The sequence below is a fragment of the Pristiophorus japonicus genome, chromosome 11, assembly GCF_044704955.1.
Source record: "Pristiophorus japonicus isolate sPriJap1 chromosome 11, sPriJap1.hap1, whole genome shotgun sequence".
NCBI classification, from domain to species: Eukaryota; Metazoa; Chordata; class Chondrichthyes; family Pristiophoridae; genus Pristiophorus; species Pristiophorus japonicus.
Window position 1 is genome coordinate 101,836,573 of NC_091987.1, and position 13,789 is coordinate 101,850,361.

General features: G+C 45.9%; 1 protein-coding gene across 2 annotated transcripts in view; it reads left to right on the forward strand.

Moving 5' to 3' along the window:
• The first annotated feature begins 554 nt into the window (after positions 1–554).
• Positions 555–13,789, forward strand: part of LOC139276202 (MORC family CW-type zinc finger protein 3-like) — an 88,754-nt gene continuing 75,519 nt past the window's right edge. For both annotated transcript variants that reach the window (XR_011595869.1, XM_070893827.1), the window contains exons 1-2: positions 555–781; positions 967–1,039. Coding sequence is in view for 1 of the 2 variants with exons in the window: in XM_070893827.1 (XP_070749928.1) it covers positions 713–781; positions 967–1,039 (142 nt within the window). In the remaining variant the exon portion in view is untranslated. The remainder of the gene's footprint in view (positions 782–966; positions 1,040–13,789) is intronic.

Here is a 13,789-nt window from a genome sequence, read left to right on the forward strand (position 1 = left end):
AAATAGAAACTTTAAATCAAGTGCCCCCTTTTGACACTAGAGCCCACAAATTTCCAAATAAAACTTTAACGGAAACTTAGATCAAATTAAAATTTGCCAGGGTGATGATGCACTCCAGTCCCTCCGGTGCCCACCTCTTGTGGAAGGCCGCGAGCATACCAGTGGACACCGTGTGCTCCATCTCCAGGGACACCCTGGCTCGGATGTAACCGCGGAAGAGAGGCAGGCAGTCGGTCTGAACGACCCCCTCGACCACCCGCTGCCTGGACCGGCTGATGGCCGTGCCCAGGAGCAGTCCTACGAGAAGGCCTTCCGACCTGCCCGATCCCCTCCGCACAGGGTGCCCATAGTTTCCCACATTATAACAGTGACTACATTCCTAAAGTACTTCATTGGCTGGAAAGCGCTTTGAGAAGTCCAGTGTTGGGAAAGGCCCTATATAAATACAAATCTTTCTCTTTCCACCTCCAGCCTGACAGTGGTGGTACCGGATGTTGGAAATGACCGGAAGCTGGTGGGCGGGCCACCCACATCCGGAGGTGGGGGAGGAGCAATGGAGCGGAAGTGCGTTGTTTGGGGAGTCGGTTGATGCGGAATTGGTCGCGGGAGGCCGAGTGTGGGGCTGCAGTTTGTAAACAGTGTGACGGTAGCCGCTGTCAGTATCAGTGTGACCATCTCCCCTCTGTCACTGAGAAGCGCCGACAGCGACAAGATGGCCGCGTCCTTCCTGCGGAGCGGCAGCGGACCGGGGCTGGGGCTGCGGGACATCCCTCTGAGCGCCGTGAGTGTGTCGTGTATTGACATGGCCGATTAATGTACCAACACTTTTGTTTGTGTGTGTTTTGTTGTGTGTGATGGGGGGCGGTGGCGAATTGCGTCCAGCTTTATCTCGATTTTCCATGCCCTGTTTACTAACCGTCTCCTTTTGTGTGTGTGTATATTTTTTTGGTTTGGATTTTCACGCAGATGAGCCCCAAGTTTCTCCACACCAACTCCACCAGTCACACTTGGCCTTTCAGCGCGATGGCAGAACTGATCGGTGAGTGCTACCAGGGACCCGGGCCAGCTCCAGGGCTCGTTGCCCCCAGGCTTTTACTGTGTTGTGTTTATTGAACTATCGTTTGCAAATGAAAAGGAGGGTTGTTTTCTCTCTTTAAAGTCCCCTCTCTTCTTAAATGCTCTTAAAACTCCAACATCTCTGAAAATCAGGATGACTTCAAAATTTTAAAAAGCCTCTTTTTCGTCACTGGATTTTTGTAATTATGTGTGTATATTATAATTGTATATCGAAATCCAAGTGAAGGTAACTATTGGGAGGAGCAAATATCTAAATCAATTGGTGGTTAGATATTGCCATATAATATATATATATATATATTTGCCACGCTTGGGTTTGAAAAGCTTTGAGATTGTAGCAGGGAATAAAGTAGTTTGTCCTGTTTGTGTATAAGGTCTTCGAGAATATCTTAATGCCTGAGTTGCTTAAAACATAATTGCGTAACATGTGGGCAGTTTTCACGTGCCTTTCAGTTTCGTTTTGGAATCCACACCCATTAATTCCAGGATTACCTATGATGATGATGAAGGTAGTTCTTAGCTTGTCTTTACTGGCTTTTGTATATTGAAGTCAAAATTTGATGGATCATACTGCCCCCGACTCCTTATGATTTTAAACTTCTGCTGTTAAATGATACCATGCTTTCTGTAAGGGATCTTGCAGAATTTAAAGACAGTCCATGCTATGAATGGAATGGCTTTAAGCTAGTTAAGTGCTTTGAACATTTAAGAGTATATGATTTTAAATTCTTAATGCTTGAATTTTTGTATAGCACTCGTGTAACTTGGATTTCATGATCCAAGGTTCCTAGTAACAATCACTGAAACATATCTCAGAAAACTGGATAAACAACCCATAATGTTCATGATGGAGGTGATTTCTCAGGATGTGCATCTACACTTTCATAAGATGTGCTCCCTGAAAGTGTTGCTCCTCACAGGAACATAAGATTGCAGCATATTTTCAATAATGTCCTAAACATGGCAACTGACTTGGATAGCCATAGGGATTGGGTCTCTAGCCTAAGGTCCTGGATGGTGGGAGAGGATTGCAGTTGGCGATGAGTGCAGTGGTAGGCTGAGGATGGCAGAAAACAAACCTTTTTTAGTGTAGAATTTTTCTTGCTGCAGATTTACATAGAAAATAGGAGCAGTAGTAGGCCATTCGGCCCTTCGAGTCTGCGCCGCCATTCAATATGATCAAGGCTGATCCTCTCCCAACACCATATTCCTGCTTTTTTCCCATACCCCTTGATGGCTTTTGTTTCTAGAAATCTTTCTATCTCCCTCTTAAATATATTCAGTGACTTGACCTCCACAGCCTTCTGTAGTAGAGAATTCCACAGGTTCACCACCCTCTGAGTGAAAAAATGTCTCGCAGCATCCTGAGACTGTGACTCCTTGTTCTAAACTTCCCAGCCAGGGGAAACATCCACCCCATATCCATTCTATCCAACCCCGTCAGAAATTTATATGTTTCAATGAGATCCCCCCTCATTGTTCTAAACTCAAGTGAATACAGGCCTAGTCGACCCATTCTCTCCTCATTTGGTGCCTTGACAGGTGCAGGTAGCGACAGATGGATTTCCCATGATTGTGTGGGAAAGCCCTTAGAGAATGCAGACTACACAGTCATGAACTGGGTTGCTACTGTCAATGAGAGCAGGATTTAAACTGCTTTAGGTGCTTTGAATGCTTTAATGGTGGTGGATCATTAAACAACCGACAGGAGGAGGCTTCATGGACATTAACATCCTCACTGCGGAGCACAGCACGCGAGTGCAAAAGACAAGTCTGAAGCGTTTGCAACCATCTTCAGTCAGAAGTGCCGAGTGGATGATCCATCTTGGCCTCCTCCAGAGTTCTCCACCATCGCAGAAGCCAGTCTTCAACCAATTCAATTCACTCCACGTGATATCAAGAAATAGCTGAGCGCACTGGATACAGCCAAGGCCTATGGGCCCTGACAACATCCTGGCTGTCATTCTGAAGACTTGTGCTCCAGAACTAGCCATGCCTCTAACCTGTATAACTTCAATACTGGCATCTACCTGACAATGTGGTAAACTGCCCAGATATATCCTGTCCAGATAAAGCAAGACAAATCCAATCCGGCCAATTATTGCCTCATCAGTCTACTCTCAATCATCAGAAAAAGTGATGGGAGGTGTTGTCGACAGTACTTAAGCAGGTGGCCTTGGAAATAGCGGATGCATTGACAGTCATTTTCCAACATTCCATTGACTCTGGATCAGTTCCTATCAAGTGGAGGGTAGCCAATGTAACCCCACTTTTTAAAGGAGGGAGAGAGAAAACACGGAATTATAGACCGGTCAGCCTGACCTCAGTAGTGAGTAAAATGATGGAATCAATTATTAAGGATGTCATAGCAGCGCATTTGGAAAGAGGTGACATGATAGGTCCAAGTCAGCATGGATTTGTGAAAGGGAAATCATGCTTGACAAATCTTCTGGAATTTTTTGAGGATGTTTCCAGTAGAGTGGACAAGGGAGGACCAGTTGATGTGGTATATTTCGACTTTCAGAAGGCTTTCGACAAGGTCCCACACAAGAGATTAATGTGCAAAGTTAAAGCACATGGGATTGGGGGTAGTGTGCTGACATGGATTGAGAACTGGTTGTCAGACAGGAAGCAAAGAGTAGGAGTAAATGGGGACTTTTCAGAATGGCAGGCAGTGACTAGTGGGGTACCGCAAGGTTCTGTGCTGGGGCCCCAGCTGTTTACACTGTACATTAATGATTTAGACGAGGGGATTAAATGTTGTATCTCCAAATTTGCGGATGACACCAAGTTGGGTGGCAGTGTGAGCTGCGAGGAGGATGCTATGAGGCTGCAGAGTGACTTGGATAGGTTAGGTGAGTGGGCAAATGCATGGCAGATGAAGTATAATGTGGATAAATGTGAGGTTATCCACTTTGGTGGTTAAAAACAGAGAGACAGACTATTATCTGAATGGTGACAGATTAGGAAAAGGGGAGGTGCAACGAGACCTGGGTGTCATGGTACATCAGTCATTGAAGGTTGGCATGCAGGTACAGCAGGCGGTTAAGAAAGCAAATAGCATGTTGGCCTTCATAGCGAGGGGATTTGAGTACAGGGACAGGGAGGTGTTGCTACAGTTGTACAGGGCCTTGGTGAGGCCACACCTGGAGTATTGTGTACAGTTTTGGTCTCCTAACTTGAGGAAGGACATTCTTGCTATTGAGGGAGTGCAGCGAAGGTTCACCAGACTGATTCCTGGGATGGCGGGACTGACCTATCAAGAAAGACTGGATCAACTGGGCTTGTATTCACTGGAGTTCAGAAGAATGAGAGGGGACCTCATAGAAACATTTAAAATTCTGATGGGTTCAGACAGGTTAGATGCAGGAAGAATGTTCCCAATGTTGGGGAAGTCCAGAACCAGGGGTCACAGTCTAAGGATAAGGGGTAAGCCATTTAGGACCGAGATGAGGAGAAACTTCTTCACCCAGAGAGTGGTGAACCTGTGGAATTCTCTACCACAGAAAGTTGTTGAGGCCAATTCACTAAATATATTCAAAAAGGAGTTAGATGAAGTCCTTACTACTAGGGGGATCAAGGGGTATGGTGAGAAAGCAGGAATGTGGTACTGAAGTTGCATGTTCAGCCATGAACTCATTGAATGGCGGTGCAGGGTGCAGGCTAGAAGGGCCGAATGGCCTACTCCTGCACCTATTTTCTATGTTATCAAGTGGAACCAGCTCACCGATGCTCCGTTTGGGTTCCGTCAGGACCACTCTCCTCGAGACCTCATTATAGCCTTGGTCCAAACATTGACAAAAGAGTTGAATTACAGAGGTGAAGTGAGAGTAACTGCACTTGACATCAAGGCAGCATTTGACCAAGTGTGGCATCAAGGAGTCCTAGGAGACCTGGATGACATTCAGGCTTGGGCTGATAAGTGCCACGTAATGACTATCTCCAACAACTGCCCCATGACATTTAGTGGCATTACTATCGCTGAATTACCCCAACATCAACATCCTGGGGGTCATCATTGACCAGAAACTTAACTGGCCTTGCCACATAAAGACTGTGGCTACTAGTGCAGGGCAGAGCCTGGGTATTCTACGACGAGTGTCTCATCTCCTAACTGTCTAAAGCCTTTGCACCATCTACAACGAACAAGTCAGGAGTGGGATGGAATACTCTCCGCTTACCTGGAGGAGTGCAGCTCCAACAAGAAGCTCAACACCATCCAGGACAAATCAGCCTGCTTGTTTGGCACCCCACCCACCACTTTAAACATTCACTCTCTCTACCACAGTGTACTGTCTACAAGATGCACTGCAGCAACTCACCAAGGCTTCTTCGACAGCAACTCCCAAACCCACGACTGCTACCAGCCTAAAAAAAACAAGGGCAGCAGGTGCATAGAATATCATCATCTCCAAGTTCCCTTAAAGAAAATCTGGAGCCCTCTGGATGTCAAAGGGCATACAGGGTAGGATAAAGGGGGAAAAAAGGGAGGTTTATGACTGATACCGAAGTCTCAATACTGCAGAAAACCAAAAGGAGTATAGAAAGTGCAGGGGTGAAATTAAAAAGGAAATTACAAAAGCAAAGAGAGCAAGAAAATATTTTAGCAAGTCAAATCAAGGAAATCCCAAAGATGTTTTATAAATTCAATCAAGTTAGTCAAATACAGCCTAATCTCAGTGGTGGGGAAACATATTGGAAAAAATTCTGAAGACAAGATAAATCTTCATTTTAGAAAGACACTGATAAATCAAGGACAGTCAACATGGATTTGTTAAGGGAAGGATGTGTCAGAGCAAGAGAATAACTAGAGAAAAAATAGGGCCTATGAGAGATCATAAAGGTAATGTGTGTGTGAAGGCGGAAGATGTGGGTATGGTTCATAATGACTACTTTTTGTCCGTTTTCACGAGAGGGGCAATGCCGACATTGCAATGAGAGGAGGAGTGTGAAATAGTAGATAAAATAAACATAGTGAGAGAGGTATTAATGGTTTAGCAGCTTTGAAAGAGGATAAATCACCAGACCCTGATGAAATATATCCCAACATAGAAAATAGATGCAGGAGTAGGCCTTTCGGCCCTTCGAGCCAGCACCACTATGCAATAAGATCATGGCTGATCATTCACCTCAATACCCCTTTCCTGCTTTCTCTCTATACCCATTGATCCCCTTAGCCGTAAGGGCCATATCTAACTCCCCCTTGAATATATCCAACGAACTGGCATCAACAACTCTCTAGGGGATTCCACAGGTTAACAACTCTCCGAGTGAAGAAGTTTCTCCTCATCTCAGTCTTAAATGGCTTAGCCCTTATCCTTCGACTGTGTCCTTTGGTTCTGGACTTCCCCAACATTGGGAACATTCTTCCTGCATCTAACCTGTCTAGTCCCGTTAGAATTTTATATGTTTCTATGAGATCCCCTTTCGTCCGTCTAAACTCCAGTGAATACAGGCCAAGTCAATCCAGTCTCCACATATGTCAGTCCTGCCATCCCGGGAATCAGTCTGGTGAACCTTCGCTACACTCCCTCAATAGCAAGAACGTGCTTCCTCAGATTAGGAGACCAAAACGGAACACAATATTCCAGGTGAGGCCTCACCAAGGCCCTGTACAACTGCAGCAAGACCTCCCTGCTCCTATACTCAAATCCCCCAGCTATGGAGGGCAACATATCATTTGCCGCCTTCACCGCCTGCTGTACCTGCATGCCAGCTTTCAATGAGTGATGTACCATGACACCCAGGTCTCGTTGCACCTCCCCTTTTCCTAATCTGCCGCCATTCAGATAATATTCTACCTTCGTGTTTTTGCCCCCAAAGTGGATAACCTCACATTTATCCACATTATACTGCATCTGCCTTGCATTTGTCCACTCGCCTAACCTGTCCAAGTTACCCTGCAGCCTCTTAGCGTCCTCACAGCTCACACCGCCACCCAGCTAAGTGTCATCTGCAAACTTGGAGATATTACACTCAATTCCTTCGTCTAAATCATTAATGTATATTGTAAATAGCTGGGGTCCCAGCACTCAGCCCTGTGGCACTCCACTAATCACTCACTGCCTGCCATTCTGAAAAGGACCCATTTATCCCAACTCACTGCTTACAGTTCTCTATCCACGTCAGTACATTACCCCCTATACCATGTGCTTTAATTTTGCACACCAATCTCTTGTGTGGGACTGTAAGGGAAATAAATTCCACACCAAGTCCGAGAACAGTGAGGGAAACGTCGGTTTATTCGGACAGAGCGCTCTGGGAGAAGTGCGGAAACTCCGCAGCTTCGCCACACCCTTCTCCCTGAGTGGAGTTTTCAAGTTACAATTATACCTTTGGGAGCGGCCCCGCCCCCTTACATCATCGTTCAATTATTTAACATTTAGGCATAGTATTACCCTATATGGTAGTGCTGTGGCAGTCTTGCATTGTGGCAAGTCAAAGGTTAACTAGCAGGCGCAGACACAAGTGGGGTTAGTTCCCCGCATCAGCAGAAAAACAAGGAACTATCTTCCTGTTATTAGTACAAGCGATATACATCTGTTTGCCCCTCCAACCGCCCATTGTCCTACTTCCCCTATCTCCATGACTTAGGGTCAACGGACATTGGAGACTACACATGTCTTCTGCTTAAGCATACATTTCTTTCTTGACCACTCTCCCTGTCCCATAATTCATCAGAGAGAGACAGGAGAGCTGGCTACACATTATAAAAGTTACAAAGGTTATAGGTTAAGACATTTTCTCCAACAGTCCCTCCTTTTGATCTTTTCCCATGCCATGCGAAGAAGAGCAATCATTACAGTCGGATCGATTATTCTGATACCAGTAGTCGAGGAGGGAGTCGGCTATATTGCTGATGGCGGAGCTGAAGTTGTTGATATCCCGAGATAAGTGCTGGGTTTGGTCCGGAGTTGCCCATAGCGTTGACATAGGCCAGGGAGGATACCGGGGCTGTGGTACACATTTTCGTCATACATATCTTAAACATCATTACTGCGATGTATAGTGCGATACATATTCCCACCACTAGTATTAATCCTTGCACAATGGCCTGCCCCAGGCCCGACATCCAGCTCCCGAACCACCCCTGGTTGGTGGATTTCAGTTTTTTTTGCACCTCCTTCTTTATATGCTCGGCTAAGTTAGTTATGTCTTCAGAGCTATCTGGGATGCAGGTACAGCACTCTGCTCCTATCAGTGCACAAGTGCCACCTCTTTCCGCTAGGACATAGTCTAGTGCCATTCGGTTCTGCAATACTGTGGTCCGTATTGCCACCATCTCGGCCGTGATGTCCTCCAGAGCTTCAGCCGTATCATTAGCGACTTGCTCCAGTATTTTCTCTATCCTTTGTACCTCGTTCATGGTCAGAGCTATTCCAACGGGCATCATGAGTACCCCGAAAAACCTCTCGACGGGGGTGAGACCTCGCTTTTGCCAGCTGGAAGCATGTACTTCTGCTAGGATACGTGCTGGCCGCATGAATGGCACCACATATCCCAAGTAACACGAGTCTACCCAGTTTTGGGGGAGCCAGGGATATGCCTTGTGTCCACATACGGAATAGGTACCGTTGTATACTGCTGGGGCGCTCAGTGTCTCAGGAAAGAATGACCATGTCCAATTTCGCCCCCCCCCCCACCCATCATGTTCGGGAGGCGTCGGAGGAAACTTGGCTCAGCCCCTTCGGTTACGTTAAGGCGCTAGGTGCAATTACTATATCCCATGTTGTGTCCTTTTGTGCCAGTTACACTTCGGGTGAGGCATATTGTTCCCCGGGGTCTCCCTATTCTCGATGTGTTAGTCAGGGCCAAGGATGGAGGTAACGCGTGCCGATTGTAGGATGGTTGATACCGCCCACGAAGCGCACCTCTGGTATGATACCCAGCATTTTCCCAATCTCTCTCGTCCCCGCTTCTGTCCACCTTGTATGAGGCAGATGTTCCTTTGGCCTTTGATCCCTCCCGTATGGGACCGGAGGAGTTCTGTTGATAGACCCATGCGGCAACTTGAGTCAGATTTAGGGGAATGGGACGCAAAGGGATCCCTCCTCTCGAGTGTGTGGGATTTGAGAGCACACCTAGGAACTGGAGACGTTCCCATTCCTCGCACAGGCATAAGACATATATAAAAAGGTGTTTACATGAAGCTCCCTTTTTTGTCATACCAATGGGGCACATACAATACAGACCGCGGCCATTACACAGATTGCGACGTATAGTTTCATCTTATTACTCTATGTTAACAATTACTCAAAGGCAAAATGGCCGTTTGGCTTGCTTGAAGAGTCGCTCGTGACCTGTAAACAGAAAAATAATGACAGATAATACATGTATTGAACGGCAGGCTCCCAAACTTTAAGCTGGGTTCTATGTTTCCATTGTCCTTTTCCCCTAATATCAATACAGGCGCATGTATCTCCACTAATTATAACCTCGTACGGCCCTATCCACTTCGGGGCGAACCCGGGTTTTCCTGGGAGAACCTTCACCATCACGCGCATTCCGGCTTGAGATATGTCCGGGAAGGCGGCGGATTCCAGTTTTTTTTTTATCGCATTGAGCCTGCCTTTCTCTGGTTTGCTTTCACATTTCCTGGAGACTATTACTCCTCGCCAATATATATATCTCCGAATTCTATCCCTTAGGGGTCCTACATCTGCTCCTCCCATAAAAATTCCTTCTGGGAGTTGCATCGCCCTTCCCGTCATTAACTCATAAGGGGATAAGCCCGTTGTTCGATTATGGACCGCCCTTAGTTTCATCAGAATGATGGGTAACACATCAACCCATGTAGTCCCAGTTTCTCGGATTGTCTTTGCGATCATTATCTTAAGGGTTCGATTCATCCGTTCTACCATTCCTGAACTTTTGGTATGGTATGTGGAATTTCTGTTTTATTCCCATTAGTTGACATACGGGCTTTATTACTTCCCCGTGAAGTGGGTGCCTTGGTCCGAGTCCATTTGCAACGCCACCCTCCCCATCTAGGAATTATTTCTTCCGCCAGAATTCTAGCTACCGCAGTGGCCGTAAGGTTCCTTGTTGGGTAAGCTTCCACCCATCGGGTGAACTGGCCTATTACCACTAAGCAATATCGTTTTCCCCCATGAGTCGGGCAGTGGTCCAGTAAAATCTAGTTGTATGTTTTCCCATGGCCCTTGGGGCCTCGGTTGGTGCCCCATTCGTATCTTAATTGGCTTACCGGAATTATGTTGCGCACACGTTATACGGCGCTGACAGTGTTTGGCTATATCCTGCCCCATTCCGGACCACCACCAATCTTCTCGTGAGCCACTCCATCATGGGTCCCCTGCCTATATGGGCCACTCCATGGTGTAGTTCCAGTAATGTCTGCTTAATGCAGTTTGGGGCTGTGACTTTTCCATCCTTTCTCCACACCGAATCTATACCTGGTACCCCGCCCTTGGCCTTCCATTCCTCCTGTTCCTCCAGCGAAACATCGGAGTGTAACTTGACTATATCCACTTCGACCCTCATTATGCTCCCCTCCACGCCCTGTTCCAACGCTTGCTGTGCGGCGGCGTCAGCCGCCTGATTACCTTCCTGCTCCCGGCTTTGTACCTTTTTGATGAGCTTTTATTTTTATCACAGCAGCATGCAATGGCCCTTCAGCTGTTTGCAATAGAGCCTGGACTCTTTTCCGGTGTCGGATGGGTTCTCCCCCTGTTGTGACAGACCCCCTGCGTCCCCATGCTATCATATAATCATGTACAACTCCAAACGCATAGCGACTATCTGTATAGATATTAACAGTCTTGCCCCCTGCCAGCTTCAAGGCTTCGGTGAAGGCCACAATCTCAGCAACTTGGGCTGAGAGTCCCCCATTTAATCTGCCAGACTCTACGGTTTGTAACTGGCCATTTACCACGGCCCACCCAGTCTGTGGTGTCCCTCCGACACACTTTCTAGACCCATCCACGTAGAGGGTCAACTGTGCCCCGATTAAGGGTTCGTCTGCTAGGTGACCTATATTCTCACTATCCACTTCCTCACACTGGTGCGGCTTCACTGCCCCCAGGAGGCCTTCTGCCAGGTTTTCTCCTATGTCCCTCATGTTCGGGCCCTGGGACATTAACCGGCGTCATGTCAACGAAGCCCGTGTCCTGCTTTGTTTTGGCCCATACCGGCTTTAGGGCCTCGCATATCACCCCGTCTACCCCCGACTCTTAACCCTAATCCCGGGCCAGTGGTTTAGCACTGTCCATTTTCGCAATGTTTCGTAAGGGCGCGGAGTACTTGCTTTTACGTCCATCCGCTTGCGGCCAGATTATTTTGTTAAGCTCGGCGTCTATTAATAGTTTAAATTCCCTTATTAAGTCTGTTCCTAAAATAATTTTTCATTATTTGTATCAGGCGAGTATTATTACATGGGCTAGTTCTGTTTTCTTTTATTCTGACTATCCCACCTTTTCCTTTATCTGTCAGGTGAGTGAATAATGTCCAATATAAAACAGTTGTCAATGGAAAGGGTTAACTTCTTTACAGGTTTGTAAGAAGGCCTGATGTCATTACGTGACTTCACGTAATCATCCGAATTTCGTTTTTTTTTTTAAGTCTTTGTGCTTTCAAAACTTGCTTAGAAATTAGGAATACGTTAAAACAGCAGAAATCATTAGTAAAGTCGTCATAATAGAAGTTTTCTCATCAGGACAGACAGCATTTTAGATTAAATTTCAATTTTTTCCTTAACTTCTAATTCAAGTACTTGCCAAAGATTTTTTAAAAATTGATTTAAAACGATACCACACATTTTTAATAGCTATTTTGTTTACTGAACTTCAATTTTCACACACACTGTATACATTCCAACATTTCCTGATAAGAATTTTAAAATCAGTAAGATTTTCTAATTCCCAATTTTTCTTTCTGTGCTGAGTTCGCATAGCTTAGATCTTTTCTCGTTATTTTCAAAACCCTCCTGCTTGTTTAGACTGTTCGGGACTTTTCTTGATAAACATGTCTATTCTGGAAATCTTTTCAAACTGCAATGGAACTTTCTCGTAATTTAAAATCATTTTCAATGGAAAGTGTCTTTTACCTCTTCCAAAAATCTTTTCAATTAAACCAATATCTTTTTTTTTCACAGCCAATATCAACTAGTATTTAGTAAGTTATGTGCTCTTTTTTTTTTTTTGATCTCCTTTCTTCAAATTAGGTTTTGGTATTTTACACAGAGGGCTCGTTTCTCGGTAACTTCGTTAATTCAGACAATTGAAGACACTTTTTCTTTCAATTTCGTTCAATTTGTTTTCTTTCAAGTCTGCATCTTTATCCTGTCTTTTCATAACTAGAATGGAGTCTAGCACGTAGGCTTTGAGGGCTGCTTTTCGTCGTCTCAAATGTCCCAGTTTTTCTTTCTGTTTCTGCGTCTCCCACCACTCCCGTTGTTCGTGTACCTTCTTTGCCGGGTCCCAACCCTCCTTTTGCATTCTATCTATCAATCCCTTTTGGTCGACTAGGTACAGTCTGGTCAGAGACCCCGGGGGGCCCCACTTCGTTTCCTTACCGGACATCGCAGTCTTTCCCGTCGCGGTCTTGCTACTGTCAGTGGTCCGTTCAGGACTTGCAGTCTCTATCGTCAGAGATGTTTCAACACACTTACGATTCGTTAAAAATGGCGCCTCCGCGACCCACTACAATCTTTTCCAGTTGCACCCGCAACTTACTACAACCACATTAATTGTTCTACACATGACCCCCAATGTCCCAACCTGTGTGACTCAAAGTCGCAAGGAGATTAGTCCCTACTTCACTCACTGTTCCACTTTTCCGTCGCCACTTTGTCCTCTCTATGTTCCCTTCAACCTTAATCCTTGGCCTACACGTGGGGCATTCGCCCTCTTAATTCCGGCTCAAGTTAGGTGACAGAGAGTTTGTGACAATCAAGGTGGCGGGGAACACTCGTTTCTTTCTCACACACACACACACACACACACACACACACACCACTCACAACATGCTAGCTTAGACTCTAACCCGCGGTTCAACTGTGGTTTTTCTCACCGTTCGCAGACGTTTTGTTCTTTGGTGAATCGGGGCTCGGGAGTCGCCCTTTCCCGGGGCTCAATTGACTGGACAGTCAAACCTTGACTACTCGTCCCTCTCCACTGGCTAGGCGACCCGTAGCGACCGTATTTACCCTGCTCGCAGCGCCAAATTTGTAAGGGAAATAAATTCCACACCGAGTCAGAGAACAGTGAGGGAAACGTCACAGTTTATTCGTACAGAGCGCTCTGGGAGAAGTGAGGAAACTCCGCAGCTTCGCCACACCCTTCTCCCTAAGTGGAGTTTTCAAGTTACAATTATACCTTACATCATCGTCCAATTATTTAACATTTAGGCATAGTATTACCCTATATGGTAGTGCTGTGGCAGTCTTGCATTGTGGCAAGTCAAAGGTTAACTAGCAGGCGCAGACACAAGTGGGGGAAAACAAGGAACTATCTTCCTGTTATTAGTACAAGCGATATACATCTGTTTGCCTCTCCAACCGCCCATTGTCCTACTTCCCCTATCTCCATGACTCAGGGTCAACGGACATTGGAGACTGTACATGCCTTCTGTTTAAGTATACATTTCTTACTTGACCACTCTCCCTGTCCCATAATTCATCAGAGAGAGACAGGGGAGCTGGCTACACATTATAAAAGTTACAAAGGTTATAGGTTAAGAAATTTTCTCCCAACAG